The following is a 16,419-nucleotide window of genomic DNA, read 5'->3' on the forward strand; positions in this document are numbered from 1 at the left end:
TTGAATGGCTGACTAAACTATTGCAGCCCCCCTGTATTCTTATTTCGGATATATTGAAACCACGGGAAAACAGTATCTCTGTATGTGTAAAATGCATGTTCTGACACTTTTCCTAGGATGGTCTTCCTGGAATTCCATCCATATTTGGACAAATAGCTGACAGATCCTAAACTGAGCCTCTGAGAGCAGCTTGGTTCTTTATTGGCCATTGTTGTCTCCGTATCAGCAGGAAACTACTTGACAATGTTTTTGTTATGTGGCTTTGCAATGACTCATCTTCTTCCCCTTTTTTTTTTTTTTTTGGCAAATGCTCTAACATAACTCCCCAAAGGAGCTGCTGATTGACGTGCAGTCCCCCACTGTTGTCTCTTTATTCTGTTCTTGTATGTACCTTTTCCACGCTACAAGCACCGTTTTAACAGACAACACAAGACAAAAGGCTTGTGAGAGATGATCTAGCCCTGTGCCTCTCTGCCCTACGCCACATCATTTACATCTGAGGTTGTCTCTTTAACCTGTTCTCCAGAATTTGTTGTGATGGGGACTCTAGCCTTCCCTAGGTGAGCTATTCTAGTGATTACTCTTAGGAAACTTATCAACAGCTAACTGAAGTCTTCAATCCTGTATGCAAGTCAGTTGTCACTTTCACTGTCCGCAGCCAATGCAAAATATGCCTTTGTGCTCCAAGACTGTTTTATGTCTCTCTCTTACCTTCCTGCCTCCCTGATGGACTGGATCTACAGAAATTTTGAGAGGCGCAGAAACAACATAGATAAGATTCAAAAGGGTTGTGAAAGGCTGACCAGGTCCTGAATAACCTGGTCCAGGTGCTGCAGCAGCTTATTACTGAGTTACAAGTAAGCTGTCTTGCAAGCCAGGGCTTAAAAGTATGGTAGCCAACCTCAAGGTCCTGTCTGGAAGAACACATGACCAAAGGAGCTGGAAGCTGCTGGAGCAATTAAGGGGCACTCTTCTAATACTATAGCTAAGAAATTACTCGTCTCTGTTTCCTGTGAAGCTGTGAAAAAGCCAAACTCAATAATCAATGCCAATTTGATTATTAAGTAGGTATTCTTTATTATGTGGCACAGGGTGCATGGGTAATTCCACCTAACATGCAACTATTGAGGCTGGTTACATGACTTCTATACTGGTTATACATACATTTTCATATTGATTCTGGGAATCATGTTACATATTCATTATTCTTCCAAGCCTCCAAGTGAACTCAGGTCTCTGTTCTTTGTTTCTGCTGCAGAACTGTCTTTTTTTCTTTCTTTTAGCCAGCCCTGCTTTGGTGGCCTTGAAGCATCAGTCAGAGATAAGTTTCTTTAAGATGCACAATACTTGATTTGTTGCTTGTTCCAACGAGTAAATCGTCACCAAGCTAAGCTCCTTGTTACATTCTTTCTAACCTCAAGCTGGCCAAGATTGCTTAAGCTAATTCTTTCCCTTAACATGATGACTTATTCCTTCCTTCACCTGTTTTATTCTCCCTTAAGTCTTGATGGTCCTTCCTCTCACACTAGGGAAATCTTATGTGTAGAAGATCTCAAAAAATTGCCTTCAATATATCTTTGCTTGTCTGAAGCAGAGTTGATGTCGTCCCCCCCTCTTCCTCCTATCAATTGTTAGCAGTTAGCTAGACACAGATGCCTTTGCTTCCAGCTTGCTCATACCTTTCTCCTCTCTTCCAAATCCCATTCAGAGCTTCCTTTTCACAAGTCTCGCAGATCTTGGGCAGGTGCACAGAGTGAACACTCTTTATGGATCTCTGGTCTAAATTTAGCCAAAAGTCTCCCTTGGTTTTGGACTTCTGCAACAGCACTCTCCAAACCACCTGCCTTGGGAGAAGGTGAATATGTGTGTGGTGGCTACAAGATCTGGATGTATTCCTGCGCTATGGGTGAAGGGGCCTTCTGAACCATAGGCAGAAATATTGAGGAGAAGAAGGAAAAGAAATTTCTAGCTTATGTTTAACCTTCCTTTCCTCTCTATTTCTGAGCTTTAGACTTTAACCTTTCTGCTGTTTCCTGAAAATAGTAGTTGCTATTTTCACAGCAAGCACATATGGGATAAGAAAGAAGCTGTGCCAAAGGAAAATTTGCACTCCTTTCTTGCCTCCTCCATGTTAAATTTTATTTCTGGATGTTGAAACGCTCTGCTGAACCAGCAAAGCTTCCTGGAAGAATTTAGTCTCTGAGAGATGGGTCTGGATTCTGCACATTCTTTCGAGCTTTCTGACTTTCTTTTTTTTTCCCCTCAGTTTTTAGGATGTGGTTTGCACTAATCATGAGTAGGTCGATCCGGTGTGCTGAAGAACCTGAGAACCTTTTTACTGAACCTGTGAGGGGTTAGCATGATTTCCTGCAAAATTTTGTTGAAGCAGTGTCTTCTGCTATCGTGCATCCCTAGGCTGCTCTTTTGGTCCTTTGATCCAGAGCAGCATCTACTTCAAAAGCTGAAGTTAAAGCATAGACAGGATAGAGCCAAACATAGACACTTGCAGACGTGATCCACCTCGCTCGTGTTGAAACAGAAAAAAAAAGCTGCTGGTTGGTATCTGGTGAAGCAGCTCTTTTATACTTTTTCAAGTCTAACCTCGCAGGTCTGTTTGCTTTGAATCAAAGGCTTCAGAGGTGTTGAAGAAAACCTAGAGCTTCTATGGGTCCTTTCTAATTTTAGCTGTCTGACACCTAGACAGTTGGTGTTTGGGATTCATCTTAGTGTCATTCATTGGGGGGGAAAGGGGACATACCAGCACAGAATTAAGCTTGTTCACCCATCCTAGGAAATATAGAAAACTTGGACAGAGGGTGCCAGGAATTCAGATGCAAGAGCAGAATGTTGCTATGCTGAAATTGCCCAAAAGGTACTTCTTCTGAAAAAAAAAAGCCAAACCAAAACAAAAAACATCCTGAAACACCCTTTGCCTGTGCAAAGATACTGAAATAAGATTACAGTAGCAGCATACCTGACTTGCATCGAGTTTGTTTCCTCTTTGCACTGTACCTACAGGAACAGCGCCGAAACGGGATGTTTAAGCACTGTGGTTGATAGAAGCAAACAAGAATATTCAGTGTTACAAAACATGATCTGGATGAGAATCCTGGTGAAGACAGAGAGGGAAAGCATAATAGTGTGTCAGGTAAATAGTGGGTTGCTGGTTGTGTTGTTTCAATATTTTTTTCTTTTCTCAAACCCAAGCTTTTTGGACGTGGAAAGGGCAAAGAAAATAGTTTCCCTTTTAGTGCCTTCAGCCACCACCAACCAGCTACAGGCTTTGGCCTTGCATCCCACTGAACCGACAAAGTTGAATGATGCTGAGCTTCGTAGTTTTTAGATGTTCATAGCTACAAGAGCAAAGTTTTACATGAAAGATAGGAGGTGAACTGGGGTGAATATTCAGCTCCCCTGGCTGGAAGTGCAGGGTGGGTAAACTGTGTCTACATCCCAACAACAATCTGCCTAACTACAGGGTTATGAATACCTGTAGCTCTTCTGGTACTTGCTCCCTAACTGCTTATCACTGTCTTGTCTTCCATTTTATCCTTGCAATTCAAGGTAGAAACCATGATTTTTCTTAGTCTTTCATACGTGTCACATATTTTCAATTGTTCACAAAATAACAGGACTAGATGATGACTGGTTTGGTTTCATTATGGTTTCAGGTTAGCAAGTACCTTATTCAGAAGTACAACCGTGCTGTTGTACTTGTCCTACAAGGTGAGTGAAAAAACATTCAGGGAATCCCACAGGTTCTTCTGTCTCCGTGTAATGAGTTCAGAAGGGTCTGCTCCTTTGGCAGCTTTTGTCTCAGAGGCTGAGGGCTTCAAAAATACACAGAGCTCAGCACATGTTATTTGTTGTCTTCTTTTTCTCATTTAATAAAATTGTATTTATTTATATAAGAATGATGGTACTGAGTTTCACTAAGGTCCTTCTAGCCCTGTATCCTCTTTTGAGAGGGGAGTATATCTCATCATCTCATTCTGAGTTTCAGCATCTGAAAATTTTAGGTAAAGTAATTTTTTTTTTTTTTTTTACTAAGTTAAGTTAGAATTTCAGTGCTTTTAAACTCTTTTTCTGAAGAAGAGACTTGGCTTTGACTGCTGATTCAGCTACTTGCTGCTCACTCACCACGATTCAGTTTGAAAAAAACCCACAATCCTGAACTCTAAAGCTCACACTCTGCAATGCAAACTGGTGTACGACAATCGAGATTACTTAAAAGCATCATCTCCCTTAACAGCTTTGGTGTGTACTCCATACTGTATTTTGATTTTGGGGCTTATTGTCAGGCTGTGCGAAAATGTGATGCTAATTTGACTTGGAAAGAATGTTCCTGTTCTTATGAATTACTTAGTTTTCTGCTGCTACCTGTTTTAGTGCATTCATGCAAATTGGTGAAACCCCCTGCTGATTACAAATGTCAAAGCGTTAATTAAACCAGGCAAGTGAGTCTGAAAAGGAGTAGGGGTTTTGTCTGCAAACCTTCATGACTCAGGACAACAATAACCTGTCAGCTGAGAAATGCTAGGAAGAAATTGCTCAAAACCAAAGCCTTTTTTCAGAATAATGCATTATGAGGTTGTTTCCGTCTTCTGTGGAAGAAGGTGAAACTTTTTGGGTTGTGAGTAAGAGACTATGCGTGTTTTTTGATGTTTGAGACAAGGCAAGAAACCTAACAATGAATACAAAGATTTTTGCCTCTATAATAATAAATACTTAGTTTCACTGTAGTAGAACTTTTCATCTGCAAAAATGCCTTGTTTTACAAAGAAAGGTGGAGTCTTGATTTCCATGTGGCAGATGCAAGAGTTGAATTGACTGAGATCCCTGGCAAGGCTGAAAACAGTACCTTAAAAAAGGCTGAGATTTTTTTTGGGGGGGAGGGTGTGTTTTTTTAATCCATGGGGAGAAGTAAAGGATAAATGTCCTACAGGCTATTTTTCACCTATCAGATCTGATCGATAGGTAGTGATGGACATGCTTGGGCTACTTTCGTTTAAGTCTGCAACCCAATATGACAGGGAAGCCAGTGCAGACAGCGGAAGCCACCTGTTAAGCTGCAGGTAATAAAACATGGGTGTTTTTTTCCTAGCACAAGCATTGTCCACATGAACACGACTGCAGCCGGATGCGTTCTGGTCCTGTGCATCACAGTCGGTCTGTGTGGGACTCTGCGTTTGCTGTCACAAAGGAAAAGCACCCTTCCATTCGAAAGACACATCTGGCTGGTGGATCTGTATGAAGTCTCTCGTACATGGTCCTCAGCCAATGCTCTTCTTGGAGTAGACACATCTAGCTTGTGCTGTTCACTGACCAGGCAGACAAGACTTTTGCTGTGAAGGATCCCACCGATATCTCTTTTTTTTGATGTCTGTGTCTTAGTTCACTTTTGCCAAAGCAGTAATTTTGTGGAAAATTTTATCTTCAGGTGTAGAAAACTTGGCAGATTTTGTTAGGAGGTGTCACAACAACAAACATTGATATTTGCTACCTGTTTTCTCCATTGCTAGGAAGTATCAGCTTTTCTATAGTTACTTCTGCACAAGTAGTTAAGATTTCTAGAGCTCTTCTAGAGCTTTTTGCATTTTTCCAGGAACCTAGAAGCCCATAGATACCCAGTAGTTTATGTTGGCATGACAGTTCATGAACTGGGCATGTGCCCTCCTGAAAATCCAGGCTACATCCAGTCCTACCCTGCATCTGTACAAACCCATTCCTGGAATTAAAAGGAAAAAAAACAACCCAACACCACACTCTCCGCGCCCTGAAACAAAAAAACTTGCAAAGAAAAATTCTGCAGAATCTTGGCTATCTAGTGCTGACCTTGCTTTTTCAGTCCCTGCATAAATTGTTAAATAATTATCGCTTAAGAGTTGACCTTTCATAAATGCGAATTTGAGGCTTGGTGGTTTTATTCACGTAGTCCTATTTTGATTGAGTCTATAAAACACTAAGTTTTTTGCACTGTAGACGCAACAAAAGTTCATGCGCTAGGCAAATGCTTGTGATAAAGTCAGTAGATTCATAAAAAACCACAACAAAAAAAAACCCTTCTCTGTCAGGTAGTCTTCTATGGTAACATCCATCACTTTACTGAAGTTTTGTTAGTTTTTTTCTAAATGCTGGGTTTTTTTCTAAATTCTGGCGCATTCCTATGGGTAGGTGGAATAAGCTACTGATGGAGCCATACAGTAGATTTATTCTGCTGAAGTTAACAAAAATTACGTTAAATAAGACAAATCCATGAGTTCTTTCTACAATTTTCGGTTACGTGAGGACTTTTGAAATTATTTCCCCTCATCAGAATAAAATTTTATTAATAATTCAGAGCAGAAGTAATGAAGTAAGTTATTCCATTTGATGTTGAAAAATAGGCTGTGGGTACTCTAAAATACTTTTAATCTGAGGCTGAAACAAAATGCAAACAGTAGCGTTGAGTTAGAAGTTGTTGATCACTAGCCAATGCAGCTGCCAACAAAAATCTGTTTCCTGCTGTGTTCAGGTTTTCATGGAACTGCCTTTTCATATGGAAAATGTTCTGTCAGTGCAGTCGCCAGACAGACATCCTACTTGCAAGACCACCGCATGCATGTGGGCTTAGTTCAGCAAGGAAATGAGTGGATTTGCTCTCAGTTCCGTGCGGCTGTGGGAGAGGAGGTTGTGGCATATGCATTCATACAAAAAGCCAGGAGAAGATGGGAGCCAGCTTTCCCACGGGGGATTTCAGGGGTTCCCTAATGTTTCTGAGGAAAGGAAGCAAGTACTGACCTGTGTTACGTAAGTATGTGTTGGTGAAGCAGAACTGAGGAGAAAACAACTTAAGTCCAAACTTCCTTTTTCTTTCCTTTTGTAAACTCTTCAGCCCCTCCTCCGCAATGTTGCAAGTTTTTATGTGATGCCTTATGCTGTGGGTTTTGCTCTTCTAGAAAGTGTAAACAAGAATTTTGATAACAAGGGCAGACCCGTGCTCTGCAGCTCCTCAGCACTGCAGACGGCATCGTTGTCTCTTGCAACCACCCAGCCTTGTATTCTTTCCATTCCTGGCCCTTGTAAATTAGCAACAAGGATGTAAGCAACAGGAAAAGCTATCCTCTCTCTCCTCTATGTGCTTTTTACACCTTTTCCACATATTTTTGCAGCAGAAAAGGCAAGTCACTCAGTCTGTGGTCATGGCCTTACTTGTGGTCAAATGTCAGTTTACTGGGTATAATCAAGTACAGAGATCTGTTGTGGTCTTTCTTCACTTTAAGATACTTTTGTGTTACTACTAGCTCGTACAGCTCTTTCTGTTTGTGCATAATGTGACAAGTTAAAAATCAGGGAGGAGCTCTGTCCCTAATCTACCTGCCTGTACCACAATAGTTTTGTAGAGATATTTTAAGGAGTGCAGTGTCCTTGTCCAAAAGAGCCAGATATGCTTTTCATGCAGGAATGTTCACCTGTTGTTCCAATCACTCACCCAGGTACAAAAGTCTCTTCCTGTACTTGGCTGCTTGGAGCTTCTTGGAAAATGCTGATCAAATACCGCTGGCCTCTTTTGAGCAGAAAAGTGGATCTGGTAATGTCACAATCGTCGTTCAGTCTTTGTCTTAGCAGCACCAAGAGTATCTTTTATGAGGGTTACATATCTGTGGAAACATCAGATTGTTGCAGGTCAGGTTCTTGATTACTTGCTATAATTGTTAAAGCAAAAGCAAGGAAACAAACTTCTTGGAATTTTAAAAAATTCTTAGTGTCTTCATTTTTATTTTTCACCACCTGAAATGACAAAAAGCGTGCAGTGTGCAGTTACTGAGCTACGTACACGGAATGCTGTTACTCTGAAACGAGAAACTAAAACATCAAGCCTTCCAAGATGACTTGAAATAAAAAACCAAACAACAAACAGCACAAAACCTAAAGGACTATGATGCGTAGATAAATCATATATTTGGACTGCATTTACACATTAGGATGATTTTTTTTTAACTTTTTCAGACACCTGTAAACCAGAATCCTTGCTTTCTGGTGTTTTAAGATGGACAACATCCTCTATGCCAGCAAAGAGCATCATGTATTGGAGGATTACATTAGCTGATTGCCTTCATCTACTTACCTCCCAATACCCTTCACATTAACCTGTGGTCCTCCTTGCAGAATGTGGTTCCAGATGGAGACTTTCCTGGCTGGGCTATCTCACACTTGGCTACCAGAAGGGGCATGATGTGGGCAGCTCTTACCTGAAGTGCCCCTTAACAAGCTTAAATGCAGTTCCTCCCTAAGGAGAGCTACGCGGTCCCTGAGATTGTGTCAGAAATGTGCATTGTGCTTATACTGTTTGAGTTCTTGCTCTGTTCTTCAGCTCCCCTGGCTTTAAGAGAGTAGCTTTTTGAAAATCAGGTCAAGTGGCCAGTGATGTTGAAGAGGAGACAATGATTATTCTCTTTGGGAGATACCATGCTACCATTTCTGAGAGTTCAGAGGAGGATCACAAACAAATTAGAACAAAAACCTGAGTGTGGCTTGTTAGTGGTCTTCTATTGAAGTGAGTACGTGAGGGGTACGTAGAGGGATATGCTCTGCCAAGGGAAAGAGAACAGCATCATTGGACAGTCATAGAATCATAGAATGGTTTGGGTTGGAAGGGATGATGAGGGTCCTCTTCTAACCCCCCTGCGGTGAGCAGAGACATCTTCAACTGATCAGGTTGCTCAGGGCCCCATCCAACCTGGCCTTGAATGTCTCCAGGGATCCTCCTGTTTTCATCATTATTTATATTTAATATAAATAAACAGATTTTTGCCTTTGTCTGCCTTTCTATGGTAGCTTAGCACAACTGAAGAGAGGGCACAGACTGGCCTTCTGGGGAACCCTGATGTAAAAATGAAGGTTTATGAATGAGTAAGCTTTTCTTCACTCAAGTGTCTCTCCATTCTCTTTCACAGTTCAGTAGGTCGGTACATACCATCATTCATTGCTTGGAAACTCTTGTTCAGCTAAAACGACACCCTTGGTCAACCGACATTTTGAAAATCCCTGCTTTGTTTTTGTCTGTATTAATACTATTATCTTGTTCTTTCTCATCAGCAGATTTCAAAGCCTTCCCTGAAAAGAGGAGTGGTGTTATCCGCTGTAGCTTAGTACACGGGGGAGGAAGGTTTGTTCCTAGTGACAGAAAGGACGAAACCACCCAGTTTTGGTGAGCTCCAATACCAGGACCAGGATTCTTGAGCCCATCACTTAAAGGTGATGTCCCCCTTGCCCTCAGTTCGGCAAACCTACTCAGTGCACAGCTCCCAGCTTGGTTACTTACCCAGCACTCACACCGAGTAGCTATATTACTGGGAGGAGTAGAAGAGGTTATTTGGGCAGAGAAAAAAGGGCAGTGTTCACCTGGGGGGAGGTTTGGTTGCACCAGGCACCCTCTGCACTAAAAGGACATTGGCACAGGCCGTGGGGCACAAAGCCGAGCAGTGATGTGAAGCATCTTTGAGTTGTATGTGGAAAAGGGGCTTTACGCTAGCTCCATTTATGGCAACGCTGCTTGGCTGTGGCCTGTTAATTCCACACGAGCAGATTCAGCATCCTCCTCCACCACTGGGTGCGTGCCCAGAGCTGGACCAGCCTGCAGGCTGCTGGCTGTCTTGGAGCCAACACTCGACACTGCTCTTAGCCCTGGACCTCTCTTATCTTACAGTCATCAAGAGCCTAAAGCTTGCTGTTTGCTTGCTGGCCATCATTTTTGCCAGGCCAGCACAGGCAGCCCTTTCTCTGGTCTGGAAAGCAAGGTTTCCCAAAAGGACCTGTGTATTCTTACTGACTAGAACCAAGGAAAAAAATAACTACAATGCTTCTGGGTTAGTCTGTGCACAGCAGTTTCCCTGTTCCTGCACCATCAGCATCGCATGTGAGGTCAATGTGCTGTGCCAGCTTGGGAGTGACATATTGTTGGGTTCAGTGCCAGCTGTGAGACCTTCAAGCACCTGACACTTGCAACTTGTCGTCTTCTTCAAACTAGGTAAGGCATTGCTTAACCCACTTCTTGCAGCAGTTTATTTCCAACTGATTTACTCAGTGGTTTGTAAAGCTTTGATTAGTAAGGATTTTTATAGTCTTTGTCTTGGGAAGGACGACACTTTCTTACCACAAGTGGTGTCTTCCACAGCTGTTTTGATCTGTATTAATGCAGATCCACAGCTGCTTTGATCTGTATTAATGCAGATCCTTGCTTGTCCACCTCAGCAAACTGCTAATGGTAATGCATTCCAAAAATTCATTATGATGGATATGTGTGTGCATGAGTATTGAAGTGCACTGCTTTTAATTTTTGGTCTTGTTTTACAAGAGAAGTCACGTGAATGTGAGTTTCCACTGGCATTTCTTATTTAAGGTGATAAGAACAATGGCACTACTGTATTTTTACATTTCTTCTTCAGCCCATTCTTGATCCATTTTATTGTCTTGCCTGCTTTTTGCAGTCATGGCTGAATGCTGTGCAGGCACTTGGTTATTGACAGCCTAAGAAAAATAAAAATCTCCCTGCTGAATGCTTTCTTTGGCAAAAAGGCACAGCAGAATTATCTTCCAATATGTATTTTTCAACTCTTACGTTGTCTACTACCACATTACTGATTTTTGCCACTTTTAAAATGATTTTTGTGTGAAAATTTAAACATTGCTGTGAGAGTTTCCGTCCTGTTCCAGATCTCCGATTAGCATCATGTTATCTGTTAGTCCCTACAGGGACATCACAATTCACATTTTGCTGTTATCAAATGCTAGGATTCTTTGTGTGGTTTCTAAGTTATGACAGACTTACTCTACCCAATCTCTGCTTTTACTTTCTTTGGTTTTGTCAGATAGGCCTCTAATGAATGAAAACTGAGTATTGGGGTTAAGTACTTTTTGAACAAAGAACAAAGGTGTACTTTTAACCAAGATGCTTCAAATTTATTCATACATGCTGGAAAATCAGCTTTGTAAAACCCTTTTAATAAAAAAATATTTTTAACATTTTCTATTTTAGTTAAAATGCAGAATTGTTGTCCCGAATCGCAGTGGTAAAGTAATTAAAAACGTCTTTATATACCCCTACACACAGGCATACATGGCAACTCAGGTATCTAAAAGAAAACACATCTATAATGCAATGTATTGCATTTGCTTTGCATCTTTGTGCGGATAAAGAATATATTTTGTGTGCTTTTTCTTAATGTCAGAGGGTGTGTCCTCTCCATGAGACGAAACATTTAACAGTAACAGGTACTATTAATAGCTTGCTAAGAGTCAGAGCAAACAAGTCCTGCAGAGATCAACTGTAAAATAAAAAAATACGGTTCTAACCATCCTTCTTGAATAAATGAATGCATTTTCCAAACGCAGGTGCATCTGTCTCTCCTCTGCCCCTCCACGCAGGCCAGCCTCCATCTCCATACCGGTGAAAAAGCAGCAGCCACGGCACCGTGCTTTGTGGAGAGCCAAGGCTGCTGTTACATCTGAGCAGTGCTTTGTAATCGCAGCAGGTAAAATTGCATGTCTGTCTCCCACGTTTCACGTCTGGAACACCTTCTTTCATAATATTCAGAAAATCTAGAGGCAGAAATCAAAGCTTGAGGTAAGTAGCTGGCACTGGCTTATCGTTAAATACATGTGCCTTTGCTTAGCTTTTCGAAGCTCCTGCTTTTGCCAGTTTGCTTGCTGGTGAGCGTTCGGTGGTTGGTCTGAAAGGTATTACAAAGCATCTTGATCCCCCGTAGACTGTGTGTGGAATGAGCTGGTAGATTCACTGTGGTAAGTGATGTGAACTCTGCACCACTTGCAAATGCTTCCAGGCAACCGCCAGTTCTTAAAGAGCATCTTCAGGTACTTCTTAAATTTCTCCCCCATGAAAAAGTAGATGACCGGGTTGAGGCAACAGTGAAAAAGGCTGAGGATTTCTGTTACCTGGAAAGCATAGTCCAGATTCCTACTGACCTGACAGTCTCTAATGACTCCCATAATTTCCAGCAGTTGTAAGAAAATAACAATGTTGTAAGGAGTCCAAAAGAAGAAAAACACGATCATGACAACGAAGATCATCCTCACAGCCTTATTCTTTTTCTCATTTCTACAATGAGCTAATGTTTTAATGATCATGGAGTAGCAAAATGTCATAACTATAAAAGGAATTAAGAGCCCTAAAATGTTGATTTCCAAAGTGGAAAAAAATTTCCACGTCGTGAAATTGCCTGGATATCTCAGCTTGCAGGTAGTATAATTTTGTTCATTAAAAGAGTCTCTAAACACAAGTTCTGGAACTGAGGCTGAAAAAGCTACCAGCCATACGACAAGGCTAGTAGTCAAGCCATGGAAGGCAGTCCTTGCTTTCAAGGAAAACACTGCGCGAACAATTGCCAGGTATCTGTCTATGCTCATAAGCATAATAAAAAATATTCCACTGTAAAACCCAACCAGGTAAATCCATGAAATGATTTTACACCAAGGAGTTCCAAAAACCCATTCATCTATTGTGAAATAAGACCAGAACGGCAAGGATAATACGAAGAGCAAATCTGAGATGGCAAGGTTTAGTAGGTACACATCGGTCATGCTCTTCAGCCTCTTGTATTTGAAGAGGACCACAATGACCAGGATGTTTCCCATGAGCCCAACCAGGAATACAAGTGTATAAAGAACGGGTAGGAAGGAAGCTGCAAACCTCTTGACGCTTTCCTTACTGCATAGTTTTGGAGCATCATTATAATTTTCATAATAGTCATATACGGTTGAGATTTCGACTTCAAAGGGCTCCGTACTTGAAGAACTCATGGGTATTTTTCTCCCAGTTCCTGAGAAGGAAAGATATAAAACCATTAGTGACTTTCAGTGTCTGAAGACTGTGTGGTTACTCCACAAGCCTGAATCACTAACAATGACTAACTTGCAGTTCAGGTGCATTTCTCATTGCAGGTTCTTAAACACTATTTAAGCATTAGGGGATGTATAGGCACACTTGCAAAATGTGCTGTCCTTAACATGCAGATGCATAGTCCTTACAACACCGTGCAACTTGGATGTCAAGCATGTAGAACACTTCAAATGGCAGGAAGAGAATAGGCATAAAAGATACTGACCACAGACAGCAAGTTAGAGAGGGATAAATACTGTATGGAATTAAGCAAAAAGCAAACCCAGTATCCATAGCAGTTCAGGATTTTACTCACCTTTCCAATCAGGCAAATATCACCCTAGGAAGACTAATAAAAATGCACCTGGCTCTTCCTTTTGATGAAATTACGCTTACTGAAAGCTGACGTTAGTTTTCAGTAAGTGTTATCTTCAGTGTCGAAATGAATAACAGATATGTCATTTTTGTATATATGTTTCTTTCTAATAGGTAGAGACAAAGTTTTAAGTGACGTTGCTTTGAAGTAAGTAACTTGGACACAGTGCAAAAATATTGCTGATGTATTTCTCTATGTTATTCACATCACAGCAAGTGTCATTTTTGTAGCCAAACATACCAGAAATTTTCTAAGACCGAGTTATGTCCTTCCCCTTTGTCTTTATTTTTGTGAATGGACAGCAGAAGGAAAGTGAATATCATTGTTTTGTCTTTGCACTATACGTTGCTGCTACACAATAATGAACATAGATTATCGTTAACCTGACCACTATGTGTATAGTCTCGGGCATGACACGTCTACAGCCTACAGTTCTGTTCCATCATACACAGAGAGGAATTCAATCTGAATTACAAGTCACAGGGACAAAACTGTTTGGCACGAATGATCTAAAGGTGACAGCTTTGCAACTACTGCACCGAGACACACCCAAAACTAATATAAGTTCAGTGTAATATGTGTAAATCTTTTAAACTGAAAACACACACTCACATAACACAAATACTTGCACTTCTGACGATGCAGGAGTTCTTAATGCTGCTTCAAAAACTACCTGAGCAGCAACAAAAGGTAAAGTAGAAAACATTACAGCACGATGAACATACACGATAGACAACTGTTACAGCAACTGCATTTTGTGGATTTTACCTTTTCTCCTTCTTTCTTCTCAGATGATGTGAAGAAGCTTCTTTTCTCTGAAGGTGCAGAATCACTTGCTTCTCACCAGGTAGCTCTATCAGTGAGGTGCTGCCTACACAGCAATATCCAGCAGCTGCAAAAAGCAGATGTCACTAGGTAGCTGTATCTCTTAACGGAAATTCGCACTTCCTTACAGATTGTATCACAAGTGGTTATCTCCTCAATGCTCACTAGAGATGGTCCCTTGAACTCAGAAATAAAATTAAACACATCTTATAGTGTGTAAGGAAATGCAAAATTTCCACTGAGAGCCTGATTGCTGAGTTAAAGCAGCTTCATCTTACTCAATGATCATTAACAGTAGGTGTCACTAAATAGCTCTCATTGAACAGAAACCTTGTTCTTTCTTATGAGTTGTAAAATGCATCTTAAACTTAGAACAAAATAGTTCAAGGATCATCTGTAGTGAGCAGAGAGGAGGAAGATGATTGGTAGGTGCTTGGGAGTTGTATTTCTAGTCCGTCTCTACTAGATAACTAAATTTTTCAAGTTACACTATGTAACTGTAGAAGAAAAGAGCTGTATAGATTTAATACAGAGAAGGGTCCTTTTATTCATTGCTGTTTGATCTTCCTAACTCCTACTTATCTTGTGAAGAAAATAAATGGAGGTATTTTAATTCACGTTACCTTTTTGCTTGATGTCTCCTGTAGCAGGTTTTATGAAGAAGAAATCTACCTCCTACCACTGACCTGTCACAAAATGGTAATAGTGGTCAAAATATCGAATCAGTAGGATGCGTGCACGTGTGTGTGGTGTGAGGGCAGAGGATGTGGAGGTCTACCTTGTCTCTTGACACAGCAGGAAGCTCAGCAGCTTCGATGAATTTCTCCTGAGAGTGTGGTGGGCCCTATCTGTCTTTTGGGAGATAGTGGGAGGGGAAGAGAGAGCAGAGAGGACATGCGCTATTCAAATGGGGTGATTGTGAGTCCCACCAGAAGAACAGCTGTGCTGCCAGCTGACAAGTGCTGCTTTCCTCTATGTCCTAGAAAAGGCCAGCCAAGTAGAAGTATAAGCGATTTTTCAACAGGAGAGGCTGCTTGCTTGTTAGCAGGAGAAACTGAAGAGTCACAATAGAGAAGCAGAAACAAGAAACCTACAAGAGGTGACTGTGAGGTTGGGAAGAACCATAGATCTCAGTTCAGGGGGTCATAAGGCTTCTAGGTTGACCTGTATTATTCTGAACACGCTTATAGCTTTTCTTTCAGCTTTGCTATTTGCTGATACCCAATATGCCTCTGGCAATGCTGTTTTGCTCAATAACTTACATTTGGCTGAAGCGTTTCTTCTAGAAAAGCTTGATGTGAAAGCAGCATGAGATGTAGAATCTACTGGTTCCGTGTTTTGCCAGAATAAAGTATTTGTGTGGGAAGTAGCTTCTCAGTTCTCTTTCAAAAGCTGCATCTGTGGATATTTTTGAATCTGTCACTGGGAAATGTTCCGCTTGTGCAGGTCACTGCCTGCAGATCGTGTACATCTTCTCTTCAGTTTACTAGCTGTCCTTTAAGGATGTGAACATCAGATGAGCAGGCAACACTGTTGTACCAGTTTCATCATCTCTGCTCACAGAAACCAGAAGCTGTTCCTCTTGCTGCTATTTTGTCCTTGCAAGGGCCTCATAAACCTCTTCTTTGACACGTTGTTGCACAAAGGGCTTAAGTTCAGCTCTTCATCCAAAATAACAATGACATAAAATCTTTCTTTAAGCACCTGCTTTTCAGGAAAAAATACCTCTTGCTCTGTAGGCATTGTTATTTCTTAGTTTTGGCTGTAATGCTTTGCCTCAGTAAACCGCTGTGCGTCTGCATGCTTATCTTGTCCCACTCATCATTCTCTACTCCATCAAACTAGGTATCTTCTTTGAATTTCGTCACTGGTGATTTTTTCTTTATTTCCAGATGAAGTAGAGAATAGAATTGAATCCAGATACAATCTCTCTTCTTCCCTGGAAGAAACCTTCTTGATTAAGGGATGATTTCTCATCATCAGTAACCAGTAATTTGAGGTCTGCTGACTTGTCCTTGGCACATAAACCACTCCTCAAATGCACTTGTAATCTTTCAACTATAATGTTACCAGGAATCAAGTCTGCAGCCTCATGAATGCCAGTTTAGCTTGATTCATGGCACTGGCATGAAGAAAGGACCTATCTGGCCTATTGCCTTTGAAGTCCTTACTTGGAAGAAAGATTTTCAAGTAGTGAAGACTTCCTAAATAGCTTTCAGCTATCAGGCTGCCCAAGGCCCCATCCAACCTGGCCTTGAACACCTTCAGGGATGGGGCATCCACAGCTTCCCTGGGCAACCTGTGCCAGTGCCTCAACACTCCCATAGTAAGGAAATTCTTC

General features: G+C 41.2%; 1 protein-coding gene across 1 annotated transcript; it reads right to left on the reverse strand.

Annotated features, from left to right (window-relative positions):
• Positions 1–10,594: 10,594 nt before the first annotated feature.
• CCR4 (C-C motif chemokine receptor 4) lies at positions 10,595–14,646 on the reverse strand. Its single transcript, XM_009571773.2, has 2 exons — positions 14,022–14,646; positions 10,595–12,818 (listed from the first exon to the last, which is right to left on the reverse strand). Exon 2 carries the CDS (start codon positions 12,796–12,798, stop codon positions 11,722–11,724), a length of 1,077 nt encoding a protein of 358 aa, XP_009570068.2. The 5' UTR covers positions 12,799–12,818; positions 14,022–14,646; the 3' UTR covers positions 10,595–11,721.
• Between the last annotated feature and the right edge of the window lie 1,773 nt (positions 14,647–16,419).

This window comes from Cuculus canorus, chromosome 2, assembly GCF_017976375.1.
Source record: "Cuculus canorus isolate bCucCan1 chromosome 2, bCucCan1.pri, whole genome shotgun sequence".
NCBI classification, from domain to species: Eukaryota; Metazoa; Chordata; class Aves; order Cuculiformes; family Cuculidae; genus Cuculus; species Cuculus canorus.

What these genes read in the sequence shown, in the direction of transcription:
- CCR4 (XM_009571773.2), bottom strand. Translation starts at nt 12,798, where the DNA reads ATGAGTTCTTCAAGTACGGAGCCCTTTGAAGTCGAAATCTCAACCGTA.